We start from the raw sequence: 27450 nt of genomic DNA, 5'->3' as shown, positions 1-27450 counted from the left end.
AAGGAAAGTGAGTTTGGGCAAGGAAGATGTAATGGGCAAGGAGCACGTCTCACTTCTGCTGTTTTCACTGTCTTTCCATTGGGGTCCTAATAGAGGCAGGATGCTTTCCTTGCCTCCCTTTTTTTGAACTCTTCTTTTTCTTTTTACTCATTTATATTTCTTGCCCAAGCTGTGGCTATTTTAAGATCAACAAGGCAAACTATCGCTTACCCACTGCAATCTCTCAACCAAACGGATCCTCCACTTTCCTTGACTCTTCTGAGGTATGCTATCTTTATTGCATGTTTAATAGGAGAGGAAAATGGTTTGTAATATGTACCTAATCTTTACTCTCGGATTAATCCATCGCAAAATCCACCATTTTGGCCCCAAAAATGCATGTAATTTATACACAAAGTCAGCTTATACACAAATATATACAATAAGGGGCCGGGCTGTGGGGCAGGCTGTTGAGCAGCTGCAATAAATCACTCTGACCATGAGGTCATGAGTTCGAGGCCAGCCCGTGGCGGGGTGAGCACCTGTCAATTAAAAATAAAATATAGCCCCTGCTCGTTGCTGACCTAGCAACCCGAAAGATAGTTGCATCTATCAAGTAGGAAATAAGGTACCACTTATAAAAAAGTGGGGAGGCAATGTTAACTAATTTACGACCTGGAATGAGGAAGTGCAGTCAGAGTGGATGATGAAGCAGCTGCTCCCCCCTGTGGCCAGAATCGAACATCCCCTCAGGAGAAGGTTAACTTGCCTCTGCGTCTGTCTGTCTCGGTCTCTGTTTGATGTGTTTATGGGCATTGAATGTTTGCCCTATATGTATATAATGTGATCTGCCCTGAGTCCCCTTCGGGGTGAGAAGGGCGGAATATAAATACTGTAAATAAATAAATAAATAAATAAATAAGTTTACAGAATTTTGAATGTGCAAGTACCTTTTTCTTGATATAAGAACCTGTTTCATGGAGAACTGCCACTCTAAATGGAGGCCACCAATTATGAAACTCTTTCACCCATTGATGCATCACTGTGGTGGGACACACAATCAGTGATGGGCCCAGTCCTGTGAACCTGTAATAAAGAGATTGTTAATATAACAATACCATGAAATGAACAGCATACATTGTATGACCTCACAACCTCTGAAGACGCTTGCCACAGATGTGGGTGAAATGTCAGGAGGGAATGCTTCTGTAATATGACCATACAGCCCAGAAAACTCACAGCAACCCAATGGGATGAACCATTAGAAAGCTAGGTAATCTTACCTCTTTTTATTCAAGTCAAGCTGAATTTTTCTGGTATTTAATATGTTAATGATATTTTATACTGTAATCATTTGGACATAAAGACAAATCAGAACACTAGTACCTACCATAAACATTTGTATTCTGCAGTGATGGGGAGGGAATCCTTATGCTGGACCTTGCTCCTCGCAATCACCTTCAAGGCAGGTCTTAAGAAATGTCACTCAACTTCACTTTCCTAAATGAGAGAGCTAGTTCCTTCCCTCAGGGATGGAATAATGAGGTCTCTCCACAGGCACAAAGCTGCCGCCACTGCTCAAAAACATTAGCACCACTACTGCAGAACAGGAACCTTCATGGCAAGTAAAAATGTCCTGTTTTTCTGCAGTGGGGGAAAGTATTCCTTATGCTGGGACATATGCAAGTGGTCACCATACCCATCAGACAGGTAACTCTCCATAAACCAAAACTACAAAGGCCACCTGCTGAAAACGCAAAAGATATATCTACAAAAGCAAGTGTTTCAAATGTATAAAGAACAATATGCTTTATTTGTTAACAAACAACAGTAATAACCTAACACATTGTGTTGGAACTGCACACTGACACTTGTTAGCAAGTTTATAAAAGGTCCTGCATGCAAACTGCCAAGGGAAAAAAATACCTGAACCATTATTTTGTTCTTTAGTCATGCATCCCACTTCTCATTCCTACATATAGCAAAAAAAAGACCAATTTTCTAGATTTCATTCAGCTCAGTATAAACTATCATTTACAGCATCCTTTGTTCCTTTATTTCTCTAGCCCAGATTTTGGGACAAATGGTCTGCCTTGAAACCCTGTACATAGGCTATACCACAACAGTTGTATATTTCATGTTGACATTTATGACAAAACTTCTAAGGAAGTCATGTCACCATTTAGTCTTCCAGATGTTGTTCTAGTAGGACACTATGAATACATTCCCAGTTGGACTTTCTAAGAACAGGGTGAGAAGAGTGCAAGAAAAAAGGGGCTATTTGTTGTATGTTATTTTGAAAAATATAAATAAATTACAGTTGTTGAATATTAGCTGCCTCGACTGACCTAAAAAAAAAAAACATTTTGCAAATGTCCCTCCTTGCTCACTCTTGAATCTTTCTTTTATCATCAAAACAGGCTCATGTTAATGTGTTTAATGTTTTGTTTATTTAGTATAAGTTTTTTTTCTGTGTGGTTCTGTTCTGTTTGTTAACAGTCTTTCTTTAAATGCAATGAAACTACTTAAAATAAAAATAAAAACAGAATTATTACATCCTATGAAGTGGTCGTTTTACTATTGTAAAATATGATAAAATAACCTAATGCAGCATTACATCTAACTGAAAATTCGATCCTGTGTAAACTATCAATATTAATATAATTGAGTTTGGAAACAATCCATTTACACTATCTAACCTTAGACGTAGTATTGACTCAAAATATCTGGTGTGGCTCATCTGCAAAATGAAGCATAAATGCCTGGAATTCATTAAGAGTGTTACATGTTTAATTGTTCCTGCCCCCCAGCATCATTGTCTTGTAATTTTTCCCTTTGATGTCCCCTCCTAAAAGAATTAAAGGAATATTGTAATTGAAATGTTTTTAATAATTCACAGAGACCTCCTCCACAGCAATACATCCTATGAAATATTAATTGAGCTCCACAGACTGACAGTCTGCAGAAGAGTACTTGCCTGTAATTTGAACCACGAGTCCTGATCTTGCTGTAGCTCAAACCTGCCAAGAAGGCAATTATCTGAATGGTCTTGCCCAATCCCATCTCATCTCCCAGAATTCCTCCCACCTGCTGGCAGTGCAATTCCCAGAGCCATCTAACACCTGTCTGCTGGTACCTATGAATAAGAAAGCAAAATAAAATGGAAAGTAAAAATCATAACAGAAAGAACTCATGAATTAGCCATTCATAAAGTCCTGAAGCTAGTTACCATAACATATCACATGTGTTTTATATGGGGACCATATTTACAGTGTTAGCCGATTTTTATACTTTCAGACATTAGATGTGATAAACTCGTCCTTGAAGCCATTTTGAAAATATTTCTTATTAAAACAAATCATAATAATTAAATGTTATTTAATTGGGTTGGGCTAGCACAGTGGTTTAAACCACCAGCAATAGAAGATTCTGACAACCAAAAGGTTTGGCAGTTGAAGCCCATGTTGAGGTGAGTTCCTGCCATCAGCCCAGCTTCTGCTCACCTAGCAGTTTGAAAACGAAAATGTAAGTAGATAAATAGGTATCACTTTGGCAGGGAGGTAAAAGACACCCTGAAAACATGCCGACCATGAAAGGTGTTCATGGACGGCAGACTCCTCACCATAGAAAATGAAACAACAGCACCTCTCCATGGCCAAGTTGAGCACAGCCGGATGCCAGAGATGAAAAGAGGGAAGCCTTCCCTCTGTTTATGTACTGTCTATCTCTGTCAATTGTCTAACAGAATTGAATGTTTGCCATATATGTACCTGTAATCCGCTCTGAGTCCCCTCAGGGAGATAGAGTGGAATATAAATAAAGTATATTATTATTATTATTATTATTATTATTATTATTATTATTATTGGCATTATAAGATCTTTCTGTATTTCTTCATACCAAATAATTTTTAACAATACAAAAATAATTTTAAAATCCAATGTACTGCAAGACTGCTAAAATCTAAAGTAGTGGTTCTCAACCTGTGGGTCCCCAGGTGTTTTGGCCTACAACTCCCAGAAATCCCAGTCAGTTTACCAGCTGTTAAGATTTCTGGGAGTTGAAGGCCAAAACATCTGGGGACCCACAGGTTGAGAACCACTGATCTAAAGGGACATGCATGTAATAGGCATGACAAAGTAATTTAGCTTAGTTAACCAATGAATAATGCTAGAAGTTACAGGTATTAAATGATTTCCTTGTGTTAAAAAAAGTTTTTATTCAGGAACTGTCATAAAACAGAACTGGGATATGATAGTTCTGTTTTATGACAGTTCCTGAATAAAAACTGGGATATCAGATTGTGTGATTTAATATTATACAAATTTCACAATTTACTTCTTATACCCATCATCTGCAAGTATAATGGCCACCCCATCATTTCTATTGTACAAAAAATACTAGTTGTCATTATATGAAACAGTAAAAGCCTGTTTAAAAAGGGCAAAAGTAGGGGAATTGGCTTAGTTAATAGATTAGGATTAACTTCAATTCCACAAAAAGAATTAATATACATGCCAGTTGTCATCATTTGAGTTGGTAAAAAGCAATTTAAAGAGAAAAATAGTAGAAGAATTGCATTCAGTTAAATAGGGTGGATCGGCAAAGCAGAGACAGTTTTATAGTTTTGAAATATAGAAACCAATAACTATAAACTACTCATTATTAGGCTTAAATTGGAATAGGCTTAACTATTTGTTTAAAATAATTTTATTCTTGCCTTCAGATTTATACTCTAAAGCAGTGGTTTTCAACCTGTGGGTTCCCAGATGTTTTGTGGTCTCCTAAGACTCCTAGATCCCTTTCACATGTACTGTACTTTCAAAGCCATTTGTCACTTTTGCTGTGTTACTCACTTGACTGGGGATGCTGCTAGCAACACTAGGTCTATCTATGTATAGCTGTTACCTCATCTCAGTTTCTGGAGATCGGTATCCATAGAGACAGAAGATGATGAGCTGCCCAATAAAGGGTGACAACAAGACCAAAGATCTGAAAACTAAGCCTCACATGTGATGACTGAGGGAGCAGAGTATGTTTAACGTAGAGAAGAGAAAACTGAGAGGTGACATGAAAACTTTTTAAAAAGAAGAAATGAAGATAAAGCAAACTTTCTCTGCTGATTCAGACATTGGAACACAAACTAATGGATTCATATTACGAGAGAAGAGATTCCACCTAAACTTTAGAAAAAACCTTCTTCCCTGTCAGGGCTGTCAGAGGGTGGTGGACTTCTCATCTCTGAAGATATTTTACATCACATACTTGAAAAGCTTCTTGAAGAGGAATCCTGGAACTTTAAAGCCTTCCGGAAATTCAACATCACTTTCTTCAGAATCTTCCCCTGTCATCTGTTGCTGTTTTCTCTCTTGTTTGTGCCACTTCCTGAAATTATAAAAAACATTATTACTTAATTGTTGATACTAGTAAAACAAATTCATAGTTTAGGCAGCTACTGAATATTTGTGTGCGCGAGCGTCTTCATGTTGCTTGTCAACGTATGGTCTATCATAAGTCTGACATGGTTTTTTTAACCTAATCCACAGGTAGGGGAAAAGTAACTTGAAGAATATGCATTGGGCTCCAACAAACAAGGTCTAATTTTGATCTAAGAAACCAAGGTTAAAAATCAGTTTAATAATAAGCTGTTTGGGATACCTTCAGCAAGGCAAATACTTTGAGCTACCAATACTTTCTGCACGAATAATCACAGGAGACTTGTTATGAAGGTAAGTGAGAAAGACTGTAACATACCCTGAAGTTAGAATGAGATTTAAGCAAACTTATTCTCAGTTTGATAAGCCAACTCTAGTTTTCCATTAATACTGGACACAAACAAACAGCTATACATTTCTTCTTATTGGTTAGAATCAAATTAAATTTACAGAAATAATAGCCTCGTGAGGGAAAAAACCTCTCCCAACAGTTCAGACTGCCTTCCTTTATTTCTTCTTTTTTGAAATGGCCTATAATTGGTGACATTTATGGGAACAAAGAAAAAAACAGGTTGCTTATCCGGACCTACAGTTCAAATGGTCTTCTGTGAATTCACACAAATGAGTTATACTGAGCCTGCATACTGTATTGCTGGAACGCTCTAGATCTTTGCGTAAGCATTTTGATGGTGGCCCCATCTACTCCCTGCAATTCCCATCTAAAACTTCAGAGACAACTCTATAAAGTACAGTTACAGGTAAGCAATCTGGTCTCCTTTTTTGTGGTCTCTGTGACTCATACAAATGAGAGATTAGCAAGATATCAATAGGAGGAAAAGAGAATGTCATGCCACACAGATGAACACAGTACTCCCATCTGATACTTGGAGCCTAACCAATAACAGCAACAACAACAATAATAAAAACTTTATTTGTATCTCCCCAGGGGGACTCAGAGTGGATTCCAATAAACAATGGCAAACATTCAATGCCTCTATAAAAACAAACAAAAACTGACATAAAATCCCAGACACGCCCACATATGAAAAACCCCACATATAAAAACAACATTAAAACCTCACATCAAATTAAACCTAACATCAATGAATTAAATCAAATGTAGTCAAACAAAAATTATATAATTTAAAATCTGCAGATTCTAATCTACAGAGTTCACAAAGTTGTGTGGGTTAGTTGTGTGTCCAATGAAGGTAACTGGGCTGATATGAACTAGAAGGAGTGTGAAATAAAAGCAGAGATCCAGACCATGTGGTAGTTGGGCAAATATATTGAATAGTGATGCCTCTTAGGAAGTAATAGATACTCCCATCACTCTGGTAGAGTAACTTCTCACATGTTAAAGAGGCTGTTTCCCTGATAGCTCATAGGCTAAGCAAATAGTGTAAAAAAAAAACTCACTTTGAGAGACTCTGGGTAGAAACAGATAATCCCTTTTTTGTTGAAGAGTAAAAGAGAAAAAAATCTCATGGACTGTGGACGTTGTGTGGTGAGCATAGCATGTCAAGGCTCTGAGAACATCCAAGCACTGTAGAGAACTTTCTAAACCAATGGTCAGGGTTTGGAAGACAGAAGGAAGAACAACAACCTGGGTCAGAAGGTCGTAGCCCCTTCTTTTGTAGAGATTTTTAAACAGGTTGATGGTCATCACTCAAAAATATGTATTTATTTGATCTTTATGATGACTCAAGATAGCTATTCCTGCATGGTAAGGGGGTTGGAATAAATGAATATTTTGATATCTTCCAAATCTAAGATTGTATGAAAAACTGTTGTTTAAACCATGATATAAAGACATTCACAATATCTATCATGAAGATTTTAATGTAAGACAATTTATATAGCAACAGAGAATTGAAGTAATAGTGCATGCTGTAGACATATACAATACTCGATCTAAGCTGCACTGCTTCTCCTAGAAATGGTGGAATCTCTAATGGCAGGCACAGTGAATATGGTATCCAAAGAACATTAAACAACCATGGATATATTTAAGAATATATTACTTCAAAAACTGTGTTCAAAGAATCATAAGAATTCCATTCAATGTGTATGTGACCAACTACAGAAGATCTGTAGCAGCCACTACAGACGACTTGTGAAATCAAATTCAGCTCATCAGTCACTATCAAGTCCACATAGTAGACACTTGAAATCTTGGAAGAAAAAGGTTTTTTTTGGCCTGTAAAATTATTGGAACTGCATTATAATCCCTCAATACTTCAAAATTCCAAGATTCCGACTGAAGGGAGTACAGAAATCCATAAACCAGACTGGCAAACTTGATCAGGCCAAACAAGAACATACAGAGAAGAAAAGAGCATGACTAATGGAATAAAAATTAAACAAAAGCTTCTGGGCCAGAAAACAAGATATGAAAATGAATAATAGGAATGTGAATGTGAAATTTGTTGAAAGGAAGAAATTTATGCAAGGACAGAAAATAATGGTAGCCAGTCACAATGAAAAAAGGCAAAGCAAGGCAATGTGTCCTGGGCTTATTCCAAATTTTAAAAAAGCAAAGTTCAAGATGCAGAGCTCAGGTTAATGGTTTTATCATACCTACAGCTACCTCGATAGGTAGTTGTGGCTACTTTAACTTTTAAAGGAAAATTTCAGAACCCCACCCCCCACACTGAAGGAAATGCAGCCAGGGTCACTGCCTGAACACCATGAACGGGATATTTTTATCTTGTCTGATAAAAAGCAGGATGTATAGGATTGGGGAGGGCAGATTGTCAGCTTATTTCATGAACTCAGCTTTCATCCAGCAGTAGCTTGGATACCAGGGATGCTCACAATGCATTCCAGCCCAGGGTTTGCAGCAGCAACAGGTCTAATACACAATGTGAATATATTATTTATTCAAATTCATCAAAGAAATGAAGTTGTACCTGATTTTATTCAACATAACTGAAGGTAAGAAAAAGCAGTCACTTTGTCAAGGACTACAAACAGTGGATAGCATGCTTGAACTGTATCAGACTGTAGGCACAGAATAAACTGCATTTAAAAAAATACTGCATGAACTACATCAGACTATAGGCACAGAACTAGATAAAAAACTGTAGATTTTACAAACATCTTCTAAAAATTTGCATTTCTACAGAGGCAATAACACAATGAATCATGTTAGAACCAATCAGGAAAAGTCAAAGATTATCTTATATTCTGATCGTATAGGTAAAGGTTTTCCCGACATTAAGTGTAGTTGTATCCGAATCTCAGGGTTGGTGCTCATCTCCATTTCTAAGCTGAAGAGTCAGCATTGTCCATAGACACCTTCAAGATCATGTGGCCAGCATGACTGCACAGAGTGCCGTTACCTTCCTGCCTGAGCGATACCTATTGATCTACTCACATTTACATGTTTTCGAACTGCTAGGTTGGCAGAAGCTGGGGCTAACAGCAGGAGCTCCCCCTTCCCAAATTCAAACCGCCGACCTTTCAATCAGCAAGTTCAGCAGCTCAGCAGTTTAACCTGTTGTGCCACCACCGGGTATACCTCTCATATACAGTCAGCTGCAAACATGAAGTAAGCTACTTTATTTAGCACGGTTTCCAATTATAAAATCTAGGTTAACTAGTGCTATTATCTACTAATATAAATATATAGAAGTAATGTTTGTTGAGTCTCTACACATGCCAAATGTAAGCTAAGCAATAAATATTCAACTACATACATTTATTAGAAAATACTTTATATTTGCATATTAAAAACAAATCTTAGTTAGACAAGGAAATCACCAATTTCTATTTAGGACAAGTTTCAATGGTTAAGTTAGATATGCTGCTGTAAGGAATTGTCCTATTTTTGTCTCTTCTCATCGGGATACTGAAAAAATCTTGTAATATTAGTTAGCCTGGAAAATGAGGTTTACTAAATGATTTGTTTAAAAAGAAAGGCTGGGGAAGAACCAGGAAGATTCTTCTAAAAAAGCCTTTACCTCAGCACTTTCAGAATATAGATTTAAAGAGCATGCCCAGGAGATAATAATAATAAGAAAAGCTATAGATGTTATGTTGTATCAACTTCAGGATTTCTTGCTATCATCAGCTGATCTTGTGCCTCACAACAAAAAAAGAGTTATCTACCATAACAATAAGCTATGTCAGATCAAATTTAGGAAATTCATTTTCTATATATTTGAAAGATACAAGAATGGCAAAACACTTTGAAATTATCGCAATTTTTCAAAGATATTCAGAAACCAAGCTGTGTACTTAATATCGTTTGTGTTTCTGAACGTAACATTTATTTCAGACAGCACAAAAAATCCCTTAACGATCATTCCCACTATGTAAATTGAGACAATGAGTTACTATCCTGATTTGTCTCTTAATGCCTTGTGCGGGTTGATTCTAATTGTTTCTGCCACCACATATAAGATGTGTCTAAAGCACATCTAGTAAGTGAAATATAACTGAGATTGGGAATTTAGTTTTTAATCTTCAAATGATTTCTACTCACACTGCCATTTTGGAAGATATCAAAAATTTTCAGGTTATCCCATTTTCAAAATACCTTTTAACAGAAATTAAATTAAGAAAATTATGTTGGATTCATTGGCAGAAGAGGAGTTTCCTGTAGCAGGAAGTAAGAGTTCACCTCTGTTAAAGCTTTTTAAAATAGGGGTTAAACAGCCATCTATAAAGAATGATGTGGAGCCTGCACTGAAAAGAAGGTTAGATTATATGATCTCCAAGATCCTCTCCAGCGCACATACTGGGAAGAAACAAACAGAGCATTGGGTGCAGTAGCAGGGATATCTCTGCATTGCACTCAGCACCTGAGAAGTAAAAATCACAGCCATTGGCTGAAATTTCCATAACTCGGGACTGAGAGAGAACAGAACTCACTTGAAGAGATAACTAGTAACAAGGCAAAGGAACTTGTGTAAATTCTACACATTTTCTCATATCTTCCCCTCTCTTTCAACAAAAGTAATCTTTAGTAAAAAAGGTAAAGGTTTCCCCCTGATGTTAAGTCCAGTCATGTCTGACTCTGGGGGTTGGTGATCATCTCCATTTCTAAGCCGAAGAGCCGGCGTTGTCCGTAGACACCTCCAAGGTCATGTGGCCGGCATGACTGCATGTAGCACCGTTGCCTTCCCACCGGAGCGGTACCTATTGATCTACTCACATTGGCATGTTTTTGAACTGCTAGGTTGGCAGAAGCTGGAGCTAAAAGCAGGCGCTCACTCCGCTCCCGGGATTTGAACCTGGGACCTTTCGGTCTGCAAGTTCAGCAGCTCAGTGCTTTAACACACTTCGCCACCGGGGCTCCAAAGTAATCTTTACATCGCTGGTATTCAGTACCAGCTAAATCAACCCTAATGGTATATTTCTAGAAACCTGATAAATTCTGGGACAAAGACTAAGAGCCCTGACTTTCTCCTCTGACTGGTTTTATTGCATTATGTTCAAGGAAGGGTCACAGGCAACAAACTGCATAGTTTAGCAGACATCACAATTGGAAATAGCTACCATTTTAACTGCAAAAAGAAATTGATGGCAGGATGTAAATTCACTAAGCCTAAGGAGACATCAAGGAGACACCGATGATGAATGACAATTTCACTTCTACCAGATCATAACAATTCCTAATATATCTTAATTAATTCTGGATTGAGTTATAGTTTGATTGATCCTGTCGATCACACCAGTTCCTCCTACTTCCCAGGTTGTCTGAGAAACAAGACTAGAGAAATTACAAATGAAGGCGTCAGACATCACTGACATTCTGATTGTATGAATTTCAAACTGCTGAATAATATTCCCAGTGACTCCACAGGAATATTGCACAAGCTTTTACAATATATTAGTTCCTGCTGGTGGCTTGAGAAAATTGACTTCAATAATATAAGCAAAATCTTTGGTTAGGTATGTTCAGACTTTCCCAATTTTCCCCACCTGCAAAATGTGAACATTGGTTAATACAGTTGCACACTTAACTTTGGTAGGTCAATGAAAAATTTTGTTGATCAATGCAGGGAGCAGTTTTACTGCTAAAAAAATTACTGTTTAGACTAGAGGGTGTTCCCTGAAAATCCAAATCCAAAAGTCCAAGACCCTGAAAATGGCGCTTGGATGTCTCCCAATGCCCCTACAGGACATCAGAAGCAAGAAACCCCTGCTAGGAAGCCTCAGCTGTTGTTTTTTTTTTCTCTTTTCATAAACATCACAATAGGCACAGGTCATAAGTGAGACACAGGAACTTTGTTATCAGCTAGTCACCAGGCAAAAACCCAGGCTAGCACAATTAATCAAAATATTGTGTGGCAGTTGATTGTTCAAGGATGGAATAAATCTCATCTAAAGTTAGCTGAAGACCTATCACCACAACCCAGTTCTCCACTGTCCCATTCAAGAAAAGAACACGAAATCCCATCACCCGAGGGCCATCTATCTGCCTTATCTATCTGCAGGGTAATTCAATGGGTTACACCTTCGTGCTGCTGAACTGAAGACTGGCAGTTCAAGTCTGTGGGATGGGGTGAGCTCCCACTGTCAGCCCTAGCTCCTGCCAATCTAGCAGTTCAAAAACATGCAAATGTGAGTAGATAAATAGGCACCGCTTTGGGAAAAGGCAAAAGCTGTCATGCTGGTCACATGATCATAAGTTGACAACACAGGCTCCTCGGCTTGGAAATGGAGAAGAGTACCACCCCCAAGAGTCATTTCCACCTCCAGAAGTTAGAAATGAAAGGTGAAGCCTTTGCCTGTGTATCTGACTGTATTGTAACAAGGCACTGAATGTTTGCCTATAACTGTTTATATACTGTAACTGCTCAGAGTCCCTTCGGGGAGAAGGGTGGAATATAAATAAAGTGTATTATTATTATTAAACCGGATTGCCCATCAGTGACTACTGTCATAGTTTAACACCCATTCTCCTTCCAGAAAGTCCCAGTTCACAGAAGGGGGACCGACAGCAGCCGGCAACAAATTTAAGTTTCTCCAGAACAAACCCTGCCGTACACAACCCATCAATCACAGCTCTAAAAACAACAATGACTGAACATCCAACAAATGTAAAAACAGACTAACTTTGAGCCAATCAGAACAAACCACGCTGTTTATGAAGATCACAAAATAATGACAACCATGAACAGAAGACATGTCAGATCTGGGACACTCTCCTGACATTCTTCCTTGATCAAGAAGCAATAAATCGATCTCTGATCCTGCCCTGATCTCTGCGCGTCTTGATTGAGAAACATTGAAATCAGCACAACAGGAAGCGGACCCATTTTGGGACAGGACAACAAGGCAGAACACTCAAACACATTTTGTTATGACATGAATGTTTGTGCCTGTATGCAAACTTCTTTTCCTTCTCTGCTTCATCCTTAACACAAAACACAATTTACCATTATACTGAATATACAGTCTATATTTTCCTGTCATACTTTTGCATTCTAAGAAATAAAAACCTTTGTTTACACCTACATCTTTTTTGCTGAAATTAGGGCCCAGAGCCTTCCACTCCCTCAGAACAATCTGCTACAAAAATGGTAAGGCAGAACTATCCCTCAGTTTCCCTGTTTGCATGTTCTAAAGGCTCCCTCTGGAACCACAAATGTTTAATTGGTCTTGTGCTGCAAATGTTCAGAGAAGAATCACAGCTGGCTCACAGCCAAGTTCTACAAGTATATTGTTGCCCTGGTACAGGACCATATCTCCAATACAATCTTGAAAGCTTTGCTGCAAAAAGAAAATGTGTCTTTTGAAATAAGTGGCACTCCACGAACAGTGAAGTACTCGGCTGAGCAATCCAGGAGGACTGCCTCTGTCATTTGTGGGTGAAGCTTGCCTTATTCCCAATACAGTTGTTTTTACCGAAGTCTATAACTGACAAGGAAAAAAATGCAAATGATATTTTGACAGCAAATTCGCTCATTTTATCTCCTAGCAGCGTTTCTTTCAATAAAGATTACCAGGGGAATGCTAGTATAACAACATCAACATCAATGTGGACAGCTGTAGTTTAACAGCTACAATAATCAGAACTATGAAATTTTAGGAGACATAATATTTTGGAGGCATTTTCAGTTATTGATATTTCAAAAATTCATTTAGATTTTTTTGTAATTTTAGCAACTGCAGGAAATGTATAATTTTAGCAGAGATATATTGATACAATCTTAACATTATTAAAAAACCTTGTGTGAGTGGATTTAAAATATGAATCATATTAAAAATTTCAAGCAAAATAAATTACTCTTGAAGTAACATACTAAATTAAAAATAGTTTAATATTGACAGAAAACAATAGGAAAGGGGTTATATATACACGTGTAAGCCTAAAAACTATGGCTAAACATTGATCCTAAAAACATGGGTTGCCTTATACACAGATTTACATGGTGATGCTGCTCTGAAAGCTATGCACCGATTTCCCCGCACCCACCAACCCATTGAATACCTCAACCATGCTGTTTATATTTCCTGCCATTGAGATCTCCTGCCAAAGAGCAGAAAGGGTTGGGGAGACATACACAGCTCACCAGTTTTAAAGGGTGTTGTTGAAATGAAAAGGGGGCTTCCTTTTCTATGGGTGTCTGTATCTTTTGCCAAAGGCTCTGCTGCCTTAATAGATCCCCTGCAAACATAGTGCATCAGTATTTTGCAGAGGCGTTTGGGTTCAAAGCAGTACATCTTCCTGCAAAAGGAACGTCCAAAACATACACATATATCCACTCTCAAGCAAGCACTCTCCTGGCCTCAACAGGGCTCTGTTACAGCAGGTTCTGCTTGCATGGATTAAGCAGTCCTTCCAAGCACATCTGTGTGCAAAAAATGGGCCAATCCTCCAGTAGGAACGCTTATAGCATGCTTATAACTTTTACTCTCAACTAATCCAGTCATGTGAAAATACATATTGGCCTCAAAGCATGCCCCTGACTTACATATAACCCATCAAATAATTTAAAAAATTATATATGGTAGTTTCAATGAATAGTAAATATTTCAAGTAATAATCCGTACATTACTTCTTAAATACATTTCTCAGAAATGCTGTAATATCTTGAGTCAAAGACACTTATAACAGCACAGTTTAGGAAAAATATGGTTCATGTTGGAATAGGAATAATGCTATTATTTCTCAAGGAATTAAATTATCTTATTATTATAACCAGTAACAACTCTGGAATAAAGTATTCCAGGTCAATCTAGAACATTTATTCTGTGATAAACACAAGACGATCGATGACTTATACTATATTCAAAATGTTACATTAATTTAAATGAGATCTTTTGAATTACTTTAAAGGTATAACTAGGATCTCTTTATCTTAAAAAAATCTCTTTTTAGTAAGGTTTTCAAAGTATCAAGTTCTCTATTTAGCATTACGATTTGTCTTCTCAGCCTGTAGCTGTACAGTTTCATAATTAATTAATGCAATTAGCACTAATAATAAATTGCTTAATTTTCACCTCCTCCCACCCTGAAAAAAGACACATCTTTACATTTCAGAGTCCTTGAGAGAAGACCATCACAACATCCACAAATTATATCATCCCTTGCTTCATTATTCATACATTCCTATACTGTCAATTTGGAAACACGTGTCACAGTATAATGTATCAGTTTTCATTTTGCACTTACTGACAAGTGGGACTATGGAAGAATTGCTTCCTCAAGAAAGAACTCGCCAGCAAAATTAATGTAATCTGAAAGCAAGGCTCTTCTGTCCTTCACCTTTTGGATCTAAAAATATGACAGGCATATTTTTTTCCTAAAATTATACATATTATTACAGAGCTGTAATGAACTCACAATAACCACATTTGGTTCCCATCTATGAAGCTTATGGCTCTTTTGTTTCACTGATTTTAATAGGAACAAAATTCAACTTAATCTGAATCCAAAATATAATCTGAAATTTCTACTATTAAAATAATTATTTTATACTAACCTTAATCTTTGTTTAAAGTAATCTTCATTACCATCATCTCTGTATCTCTTTATGCCCCGTTTCTTGATCATGCCCTCTGTTTCTTCATCAGAGGTAGAGGAAGAGTCAACCCACACAGGTTCGTCTTGAGATTCTTGTCTTGATGATTTTTTTTGCCTCCACAATCGAGGTTTTGTTATCAAATCATTGGTATCATCTTCATAATATTCTTCTTCATCCTCCAAATTGCTCAATTCTTCGTCAGGCATGTATACTGATCCATCACTGTCCTCCTGTTGTTCCCCTCTCTCTAATTCCTTTGTTTTAGAAAGTCTGGATTTCACCTGCATTTGAAGGGCATGATTTTGCAAAGTTTTCAGACGCTTATTTAAGTAATGGTCTGTTTTTGATTGGCTTTTGCTTGTACTTCCCTTGCCTTTTATGGAAGCTTTTGTCTGACTTTTCTCTGAAAGGGCTTCTTTTTTAGTCCACTTTTTAACTGATGTTTTTTTCTTTTCACATGAAAGCTTTGCTTGATCTGTCAAATATTTTTCAAAATCTGATGTATCATTTAGCATTATCCGACGAGGTCTGCTCTCTCGACCCTGAAGTTTTGTTCCAAAAGGAGTCATCTGACCAGTTTTGATAAGATTCTCCCACTCAGTCTCCTCAGATGGCGTAAGCATACTGCCAAGGCATGAAGGACCAGGGTCTAACAACAACAGTGAAAAATAAGAATATTCTCTCAAATTAAAAGTAGTGGCTCACAAACTCAAAATCCCAAATGGTATGCAGAAACAGGGAATTGCTTTATACCAAGATAGACCAATGGTCTATAATGCCAATTATTTCCTTGCTCTTCCTTGAAATGATTAAGTCTTTTCTGGTGATTCCCCCAAATACTAAGATCATGATTAGCATAAAAAATCAAGTGAGACCAAAACAATGAGGATGATGTGGTGGTCTACGTTAGTGAACTATGGGGTTATAGGCAACAATACCAGGAGACCCACACTTGGGATCCACAACCTTTACTCCTAATAAAGAAAAAAACGGTTTTACCTATGTTGGAAAAATATTATATTGATAGGAAACCACTATATAAACTGATTATTTAGTTTATATAAACTGCCCTATATAAACTGATTATTTAGTGCAGTTTGAACTGCAACAGCTAAACAACAAATGCCCATGAGAGCTCATGAAGGAAAGTCCTTAATGCACATGAGTGTTCTGTAGTTTGTAGGCCTCAAACTGGTTCCGGGATTTCCTACGTAATCAGCTGCACATCGAAATTACCTTCTACAATACCAGTTTGAAACTGACTTAAGTTGTCAATGTAGATGTGCCTGCAATTTGATTGTGCCAGAGTTTTGTTTTAACTTTGTGCTACATACAGCAAAAGCACAGGACACAGGTCGAAAAACAGCAGAGAATCAATATAGTGAATTGAAAAAAAGAGGGAATGGAAACATGTATAGTTACAAAGATAAAATGGCTCCTATATATGCTGAAGTGAAATAATTTGAAGAATAATTAAGCTGAGCATGATCATAACTGAGTAACAGGATGGGTAAAGGCATATTTATCTTATGTTTTATCTGACACAAAAATAAAAGCAAAATTATTTTTGCTATTTTTGCTAAATTATTATTGCTATTATTTGTATCCCACTGTATCTCTCTAAAAAAGAGACTCAAAGCAGCTCACAACAAAACCAATACAATATAATTTTAAACCTAAAAATATACAAACATTAAAGTAGAATTAAAGATTGGAAGTATTTAAAAGAAATGGTTAAACATCCCAAAAGCCTATAAAAAACCTATTCATACAGCTCGACAGAACCCTCTGACTTGATCTTTAAAACTTCCTTGTTTTAAAAGCCTGCCTGGATAAAAAGGTTTTAGCCTCCTGAGGGACAGCCACCAAAAAAGAAGCCTTGCAGAGAATAGACTCTCCTGAGGATCTCAGGGCCTGAACAGTATTGTACTGGCAGATATTATCTGTCAAATATCCTGGACCAGAGCCTTATAGGCCTTTACTTTAATGTAGTCTCCTTTAATTCAAGGATGCAATCAAATGAGTTCAAAAAGTGGCGCATTGCAATAAGAACCCTTGGGGAAGATGAAGAATTATCTCTAATTACTATGCACAACAGATTGTTATGTTTGTTTGCTATAAACTCATTTTCTTTCCACAAATTAAAAATAGTATATCTTGATAGCACTTAATTGAAAGATGTAATTCAATCACAACATTTTTGCTAATCTGATTAACACCTACAATTTATTAAGAGCAATGCTCTAGCCACAAATCTAGAGTATACCCATCTCTTCTGAACAAATGTAAGACTTGTATTAATTCATTAAAATGCTCACATGAGTACTCAAGACAGGCAATGTGGCAGGTGCACAGAAGTAAAGCAATGCTAAATCTCTCTTTAAAAGAAAAACCAGTCCCTGAAATGTATTAACTCACATTTATTATTCTTTCAAGTATTAGAACTCATCTTCAAATATAGCCGTTATACTCCACCCACCCAAAAATCCCACGTTTATTCCTTACCTCCATCATTTTCAAATACAGCATCTTCTATTTCATCGGAAATCTTTCTGCCAAGGATTATCTGAAGATACTTTTGTTTTGATCTGAGTTTTTTCAATTGTTGCTCCTGAAATAATGCGTATGCATCATTAAAACATAGCAGCATATTCTCCACTCGCAAAGCAACACAAAAATTGTAGGACAGAATGTGATGTTTCAGTTTCTTATGCACAATTGAGAAAGATTTTGCCATCAGCTTTGTGATGAATAATTTTTTGTACTTTGTACTTGCTTTATAGTAAGAATAATATAGAATTATGCACACATACACTGTTTTGATGCCAAAACCTTTAAGACTTTTAGGCTTATGTATTAACCAATGCTATACTAAATCTGAACACATGTTACAGAAACTGAAAAAAAATGATATGCATTGTTTTGTTATAAAATGTAACTTTCTAAGTCGAGTATCGAAGTGATTTGATACATTTCAACAGTTTTGATCTGTACATAATATCCTAATCCTAGCCAAGAATGTGCTACCACCTGTAACTGATTTTTCATTTTTTTTTAAAAAATGGGTACCTTTTAGAAACAAACATCCCGAACATTCACCTCATGTATTTGCCATCACCTTTTATGTCATGCTATATATATTCTACTAACTGTGCCGGGCCACGCGTTGCTGTGGCGAAGTATGGTGGTATGGGAAATAAAGTATTGAGGAATTGGTGATAGTTAAGGTAAAGGGTAAAGGCTTTCCCCTGACATTAAGTCCAGTCGTGTCTGACTCTGGGGGTTGGTGCTCATCTCCATTTCTAAGCTGAAGAACCGGCATTGTCCGTAGACACCTCCAAGGTCATGTGGCCGGCATGACTGCATGGAGTGCCGTTACCTTCCCGCCGGAGCAGTACCTATTCATCTACTCTCATTTGCATGTTTTCAAACTTCTGGGTTGGCAGAAGCTGGGGCTTTAGATAATCTGTGGAAGAGGCCTAAGTGAAGCCTAACTCTGCCTGTCCCCTGGGCTGAGTCGGTTGCTAGGAGACCAAGTGGGCGGAGCTTAGACTTCTAACTGGCAGCAATTGGATAAAAACAATTATTCCTCTCCCTCTAATTAGGACTTTATTTTTCTTTTCTTTTTGTTGTATCAACCTAGAGCTGTGGATGATGGGTTGTGTTGTCAAATTTTGAGGTTGGGGGGCCTGTAGTTTTGTTGTTTTGTCCGCTGCCCTGATGCCATCACTCTTTTATATATATAGAAGATAGATGTTTGAGTGGTTTTTGAAATCAATTTCACTGCTGTGTCTGAGAACACCTGCTACTTCAATTTTAAGATATGAATAGGAAGCCAAAGTGTCTTGATGCACAGATAGTTATTTTCTCTCTCATCTCAGTTCAAGGATATGGCCCAGGAAAGGATAATAGAAGTGAAGAACTGACTTCACAAATTTTGTTTTCAGGAGCAATTTGGCTTCCTGGATTACGATCTGAGGTTTATGAAGTTGACCTCTGGCAAGAGATGGGATGCAGGAACTAAGAATCTCACAAACCTGATCAGGAGGACTTTAAACTGGGTTATCTAGGGGAGGGAGACAGTAACCTTGAAAGTAGAAGTTTATCAGGAAATAATACTCCAGCTATTATAGAGAAAACAATACAGACCTCAAACAGTATGACAGAAAAAAATTAAATAAGCAAATGGAGAGGGGGGATAGACTATGGTCTTTGGGGTCTCTACACTAATAAACAGAGAATGGGAAATAAACTAGAACTCTTAATACAATTATGAAAATATGATATAATTAGTATCACTGAACTTGGTGGAACTAGTCTTGTGATTGGAATGTTGTAATTAGAGGGGCATGACCTACTTCTGAGAAATAAAATAGCTAATTTAAATCTGATCCTATCCAAAAGTGATGATCTGGTAAATGGAATAGAATTGGCAGTTTCCTTGTTCTTCCAGAGTTCGTTATACAGCAGAAAGGAGAAGTCAAGCAGTCAGACACACACTCTTAGGCTTCTTCTACACTGCCCTATATCCCAGGATCTGATCCCAGATTATCTTATTTAAACTGGATTATATGAGTCTCCGCTGCCAGATAATCTGAGATACGCAGATAATCTGGGATCAAATCTTGGGATATAGTGGCAGTGTGGAAGGGGGCTCAGTCAACTTTGGGGGAAACTGAGTGCAATCCATGGCCAGGAATAATAAAAGAGAAAGGAATTAATGATGGATGGGAATGCCTGAAAAAAAGATACTGTAGGCACAATTTCAAATAGTTTCCATGAGGAAAAAAGGTGTTTAAAGAAACCAGAATGAATGTCTATAAATAACCTTTAACTGAACTAAAATGTAAAAGGGCCACATACAAGAAATGAAAAAAGGGAGAAATCACCAAAGTGGACTTCAACTGAACAGCATAAGGAGGAGAAAAGCCAAAGCATAGAGTTCAAGCTTGCTAGAGAGATTACAAACAATAAAAAGGGCTTTTTGGTTATGCCCATAGCAAAAGGAAGAACAAGGAAATGATAAGGCCACTGTGTACAGATAATGACAAAATGCTAACAGGGGACAGAGCAAAGGCAGAATTGCTCCACACCTTCTTTGCCTCAGTCTTCTCCTAAAAGGTGAACAGTGATCAAGTTGGAAATATAAAAGCAACCAACCAGGCCCTATCTTGGTTTTTCAAAGTGATAAATTCACAAGGAAGCCAGGAAAAATAATCAAATCAACCAGGAAAAAAATCCTAGAAAAAGTATTTGAGAAGCCTCTGGTGTTCAATAACCTCATCACTGCCACCATGTGGTGAAAATGTGCCTGGTTCATGGTTGGATTCTAACCAGACTTGCCACCTCTAACCAGTGCAGTAGTAGCAGTAGTGTTGCCACCAAGCCTTTCCTAAGAGATTTAATCTTCCTTTCCTTCTCTAAGTTTCTGAGAATGTAAGGGCTCAATACCCAAGTCTTCTCCACAATGTTTAATGGGAAAACAAAATAACATTTATAGAGTTCCTAGTAGACGTTGTGTCGTGGCCAGCAGTTTGTCAGGCTTTGCTCAGCTCCTGCTGGGGGCTACTTGGAACTCGGGTTTGTATCCCTGACTATCTGATTTAATTTCAGAATCCTAACTTCAGTTTGTACTCTTGGATTCTTGGTTTTGTTTTATGAACTCTGATAAATGAATTCCTGACATCTGACTATTGTAGTTCAACCTTGGCAACTGTTTGATCTTCCTCCTGAACTGGCGCTACAGTACACAGCTTGCCTACATTAACTGGACTCTTAACTTTTGTTCACGGTCACTCCGGCTGTGTGCTACAATTCTGTTTTGTTGGTCAAGACTTTAGCTTTCTTTATAAGTAAATATAGTTTTGGTTTACCTTGTGTTTATTTAATAAACTTCAGCCCTGATACCAGGAGAGCCCTGGAACACAACACCGTGTCACAAAGATATGTGACCAGAGCTTACCACCACCACCACCACCCTTTATCCTTCAAGGTATAGAGGAGACGTTTAATAGTGAAAACGTATGAGGAAAATGGCATAATAAGAGAGTATATCCAGTAAACACAACTGGCTTAAAGGATAGGGTTTTCCTTCACTCTACCCTTTTGGTTACAAGTGTAAGACATATTCTGCAACATTTTTATTTCGAAAAGCAAGAAGAGAAGTTGGGGGTTATGTATGCCCCAACATGACTCGGTTTCCATCTCCACATGTGAACTCCTTCCTTATTCAAAAGAACTAATTCACCAAAAAATAAACAGGAAGGCGAGGAAACCATATGGATACTGTTTTAAAAACCCTTAGAAAAGTTTCAATGGACATACATACTAAGAATTTAACCATTTCAAAAACCGTTACTAAATTGTTCTCTGAAAATTTCAAAGCAGATGAGAACCTATGTCCAACAATGACAGAAATACTGATGAAAGTTATGTAATGGGCTTGAAAAATTATATATCATACTTACATTGCAAGACGTATTTATAATTCATTCCAATTTTTAAAATGTACATATTTTAAGGGATTTCATGTACCACAGATGCAATTAACAACCTCCCATTACCTTATTGTATTTTTGCCGCTTCACAGAATCCAATTTTCTGTTAATGGGTTTACAGGTAGCAGATTGAGGAGTAAGTTGCTCAATAATAGTATCAATTTGTTTCAGAGATTTTGTGCAAGACCTGAAAACATAAACTCAATGATCATCTATGAAATATCAATGTGAAAACGTACAATTTAGTAAAAACAATGTGAAAATGTATCACTTGATAAGAACACTTCAAATAATAGGAAACAAAGGCCTGAAAACACAGGAGTTAATAAAGCAAAGCAACTTTGCAGACATGACAATCAAACAGCATCAGAAAGTAAACTATTTTATTCTACAAATAAAATGCTTAGTTACTTAGAAATTATTTAGAGGTGTTTCTATTCTTCTTTGATACATTCAACTTTTTATACAATACCCCAGTAATGATCCAATAACTATAAGGTAGACCAGAGTTTTGCAAATTCTGCTCCTCCAGATGTTTTGGATTTCAGCTGCCACAATTCCTAGTAGCTGGTGAGCTGGCTGGGATCCTGGCTGGAATTTCTGGGAGCTGAAGTCTAAAACATCTGGAGGAAACATTGGAGTAGATGACTCCATGTAGCACCCCATATTCACAGATCTTATATCAACAGATTCAATTATCCACAGTTTGAAAATATTCGAAGAATTGCAAAAAGCAAACTTTTAATATAAAAGACACTATGTTACTATACCATTATATATGGTGCAATGAGGCTTGAATAACCACAGGTTTTGATATCCACAAAGCAATCGTGGACCAAAACCCAGGGGATGTCAAGGATCCACTGTATCTATTAACTGATAATTGAAAATAATAAACATTTAATTTACCTTTTGGACCCAAGTAGGTTATATGAAACAGCTGTTTACTAAATGAGCTGCAGATTTCTGTTAGGACAACAGTCACTGATATAATAATTTAAACACAGCTGAAACTGGAGCTATGATAAGGCTCATTTACTTTTTTCCCATTACCAGCTATTTATCCCACTGGCAGCTATTATCTTATATACATATAGCATCACAATAACAGGAGGATCTTGCTGCTCATTTGAGACTGAGATAAATTTGTAGCCTTCTTGTTCCATCTGATGCATGATGCATGAAGAAAATCCAGTCTACAAAATCTTACGCCAAAAACTTTCCTATCAATTAGTCTCAAAGATGCTTCAAGTTTCTTTCGTATACGATACTGACAAACAGTTATATCTTTAAATATTACAGTAGGCCGTCAACATCCACTAGGGTTGCAAAATTGAAAACAATCATATTTAAAAGTATTGTTATATCAAGGAGTTAATAGTGGATGCCATTTCTAAAAATCATGAATCCTCTTCCTATAGGGTTCATGATTGAAAATCAACTTGCTATAATACAACAGGACTCCAGCCTAAAATCAGAACATGTAACAACTGAAGTTCTCTACTTGTAGAAAACACCTCTTTTTTGTGAAACTGCAATATGTTACAGCATCATAAATAGAATTCTAATCACTGGATCAGTTCATCCACTGTTTCAGTTCACAAACCATTTCCCAATTATCCTGAAATAAACAGCAATAAAAATTATCCAGCATACAGGATCAGTGGAATTCAACTTTGATATCTTAAGTGCTAGAGCTTGTGATCAACTGATTAGGACAGCAGTTACTTAAATGAGAAAAAGAACATTCAGTGGATTAAACTCCACTATGACAGAAGTAGGGGAGATATTTTTAGTTCAACTGCTGAAAACTGCCCCACATCCAATTTCCACAATGCCTATAAATGCAACTTTAAAGTTTTTTTTAAAGGAGTGTCACTCACCTTATATCATCTATCACAGATTGATAGGATTTTTCTGCATCAGCAATTTGAACTTTATTTGCTTCATTTATTGCATTGTCTACTTGCTGTAGCACTCCTTGTTCCAGTATATCCTGGTCATATACATCAATTTCCAAGCCTCTGAGTTCATCTGCTCGTGCATCATGGGCCACAGATTGGATTTGCTGCCTGTTAATGAACAGTAATGGTCCTTTCCCCAGAGCTTCAGAACCATCTGATGATAACTCCAAAGTTTTGTTCTCAAAAGAAAGCTCTTTTTGGAATTCCCCCATATGAAATCCATTGGAAAGTGGACTGTCGTCTTGCTCCACTTCCATTTCTCCACTGCCAGCTGGATTGCTCCCAGTGTCACCTTGATCCTGTCCATCCATGATATTTTGTTGGGGAGATTTCTCAGCAGTCATCCTCTGTTCAAATAGAGTGATGAAGAACAACCGTTTTAACTTTTCAAATATTTGAACTAATACCATCAATAGAAATACATATTTTCAAGCAGATCCCCAATTATTCCTATTTGCACAGAATTATTGTTTCATGTTATGAATCTGGCTAAAGATGGGGACAACTCCTTCAGAATTTAAAATCTAGATTTATAAACTAAATCTAATTTTTTAAATTATTCACCAGTAGAGACATTAGCAGACTCAGGCTCCACCTACAATGCTAAAGTAAAAATAAAATTCATACTAAAAATTGGGATAGGGAAAAGGCAGGAAAGGGAGAGAAGCAACTGAGGGGTAGTAGATTTGTTATTGGCTAGTTGCATCTTTACAGATATCTGATATCACAAAAAAGAACCAAGACAATAAGGATTCACTGGGGTAATTTTATAAAATTACCATTACTGCAAATAAGTTTTCTTCTCTAATCCTTTAACACATTTCATAAAAAGAAACTAACATTTGTAAGTTTAAGCCTATTAATTGTATCTTCTTGCATCTTCTAACTTTGTCAATGTTATAATTCTTTTACGATCCATTTTTAAAGACCATTTTTAAATATCTCCGAAAGACCAGTAAGTGTCATTTCCTAATTGGTTCTATCATAAAAATATGGAAAACGTGAAAAAAACTTTGTTTTTGCAGGACACCATGCATCACATTTTGCTATAGTTTTGCAATGAGTGGTATCTCATATCAACAGACTCGGCAGTAGTGTTGGGAAATCAAAAGACAACCTGGAAAAATGGCCCCACCCAGATGAATCCTCCACCTTATGCAACTGTGGAACAAAATAAACAACTCAGCATCTGTATGCTTGCCTACAATGCCCTGCCTCATGCACAGAGGAAGAATTGTTTAAAGCTACAGACAATGCGATCACTATTGCCCATCTAAAATTATTTAGCCACTTGTGTTCCCTCTATTTTATCTGTTCTGGAGAACAATTACTTTCAAAGTAAGTACCACACAATTAAATATGAAGTAACACTTTCAAAGCAGGAACAGATTTTTTTCCCCAAATTTTGTTGCATGTTATAATGCAGATTGATCTGCATATGGTCAGCGTAATAGGTAAAGGTAAAGGTTTTCCCTGACGTTAAGTCCAGTCATGTCTGACTCTGGGGGTTGGTGCTCATCTCCATTTCTAAGCCGAAGAGCCGGCGTTGTCCATAGACACCTCTAAGGTCATGTGGCCAGCATGACTGCATGGAGTGCTGTTACCTTTCCACCAGAGTTGTACCTATTGATCTACTCACGTTGGCATGTTTTCGAACTGCTAGGTTGGCAGAAGCTGGAGCTAACAGCGGGCGCTCATTCCGCTCCTGGGGTTTGAACCTGGGAACTTTCGGTCTGCAAGTTCAGCAGCTCAGTGCTTTAATACACTTCACCACCGGGGCTGCACATGGTCAGTGTAGACTCTTAATTCAGATCAATGCAGTTAAACTGGATTATATGAGTCTACTCAGCCATGGGCAAACTTGGGCCCTCCAGGTGTTCTAGACTTCCACTCCCACCATTCCTAACAGCCTCAGGCCCCTTCCTTTTCCCCCTCAGCCCCTTAAGCGGGAAAAAGGAAAGGGACTGAGGTTGTTAGGAATGGTGGGAGCGGAAGTCCAGAACACCTGGAGGGCCCAAGTTTGCCCATGCCTGGTCGACACTGATCATTTTAATTTTATTTATTTAATATATTTATATCCCGCCCTTCTCACCCCGAAGGGGACTCAGAGCGGCTTACAAATTAAATTTACATACAATCATAGAAGCCAGTCCAATCTGCATCACAATGGCAATGTGCATGGGGCCTCAGAGAGTGTGGCCCTGTGCAACTACCTGTCCTGAAGTATTCCTTCCCATAGACTAAACAGATGATATCAAAATGAACTCTCACATGAGTCCTAAACGGACAGCAGATGAAGTGGTGTCCTGAAATCAGCAATTTAAATTAATATGGTATTTATTAGAAATATCAGCTTCCTTTGTTTTCAAGAATAATAGGCAATCTTAAATAATGGTAGAAAGATAGTTATAGATGTCGCCCTCCAGCTACAGAAACACAAGGCAATATCCTCGACTGAATCCCAACGAACACTCCTACCGGACTCCTTACGCTAAGCAGAGGACTTACAGTCAGGACTTCAATCAAAGGCCTATTTCACGTCACAAGGGAAACAGCGGGTGCCTTGAACAGCCAAGCCTGAGGCGATGGGCACTCTGGGGTCTGTCCGACTACCGATTGATCAACCCAAAGTCTTAGAACAAACGTGAAGGCGCCTCTTTCCGACAACAACGGAAAAGGAACAGCTACATCCGGGCACAAAGGTCGGGACGGGGCGGGGCAACAAGAGTGGGACGAAACTGCCGTCAGGAGGAGGCGCGCGGCTCTCTCTGCTTCCCTAGCCTTGCCGCCCGCGCTCCTGAAGCCCCGCCCATAAATGGAACTCAACTGTTGTACAGTAGTTGCTAGGACGCTTACTGCGCGTGCGCATACCAACAAAACTAAAGCGAGCTGTGTTTTCGAACGCTGTCATGACCGCAATTACTGGGTTGGTGTGAGATTTCCGGGCTGTATGGACATGTTCCAGAAGCATTCTGTCCAGACGTTTCGCCTGCATCTATGGCAGGCATCCTTAGAGATTGTGAGGTCTGTTGGAAACTAGGCAAGTGGGGTTTATATATCTGTGGAATGCCCAGGGTGGGGGAAATAACTTGTCTGTTTGAGGCAAGTGCGAATGTTGCAAATGGCCAACTTGATTAGCATTGAATGGCCTTGCAGCTTCGAAGCCTGGCTGTTTTCTGCCTGGGGGAATCCTTTGTTAGGAGGTGTTAGCTGGCTCTGATTGATTCCTGTCTGGAAATCACCTGTTTTCTGAGTGTTGTTCTTTATTTACTGTCCTGATTTTGGAGTTTTTTAGCCAGATTTTGTTCATTTTCATGGTTTCCTCCTTTCTGTTGAAATTGTCCACATGCTTGTGGATTTCAGTGGCATCTCTGTGTAGCCTGGTGGTTGTGAGAGTGGTCCAGTATTTCTGTGTCCTCAAATAATAAGCTGTGTCCAGGTTTGGTTCATCAGGTGCTCTGCTCTGGCTGACTTCTCTGGTTGGCTTAGTCTGCAGTGCCTTTCATGTTCCTTGATTCGTGCCTGGGCAGTGCTGCATTTGGTGGTTCCTATGAGGGGTCCCCGGTGACACAGTGTGTTAAAGCGCTGAGCT

General features: G+C 37.9%; 1 protein-coding gene across 1 annotated transcript in view; it reads right to left on the bottom strand.

Annotated features, from left to right (window-relative positions):
- ercc6 (ERCC excision repair 6, chromatin remodeling factor) overlaps positions 1-26547 on the bottom strand; it is a 51334-nt gene extending 24787 nt beyond the window's left edge. The window contains exons 1-8 of the mRNA XM_008117754.3: positions 26367-26547; positions 23778-24205; positions 21961-22081; positions 17903-18008; positions 15356-16046; positions 5245-5364; positions 2957-3115; positions 930-1065 (exon numbers count right to left, since the gene is read on the bottom strand). Coding sequence (XP_008115961.2) covers positions 930-1065; positions 2957-3115; positions 5245-5364; positions 15356-16046; positions 17903-18008; positions 21961-22081; positions 23778-24202 — 1758 coding nt within the window. The 5' untranslated portion in view covers positions 24203-24205; positions 26367-26547. The remainder of the gene's footprint in view (positions 1-929; positions 1066-2956; positions 3116-5244; positions 5365-15355; positions 16047-17902; positions 18009-21960; positions 22082-23777; positions 24206-26366) is intronic.
- Positions 26548-27450: the final 903 nt, after the last annotated feature.

Source organism: Anolis carolinensis, chromosome 3, assembly GCF_035594765.1.
Source record: "Anolis carolinensis isolate JA03-04 chromosome 3, rAnoCar3.1.pri, whole genome shotgun sequence".
NCBI lineage: Eukaryota > Metazoa > Chordata > Lepidosauria > Squamata > Dactyloidae > Anolis > Anolis carolinensis.
The sequence above is the reverse complement of the archived record's forward strand: the minus strand, read 5'-3'. Positions and strand labels throughout refer to the sequence as shown.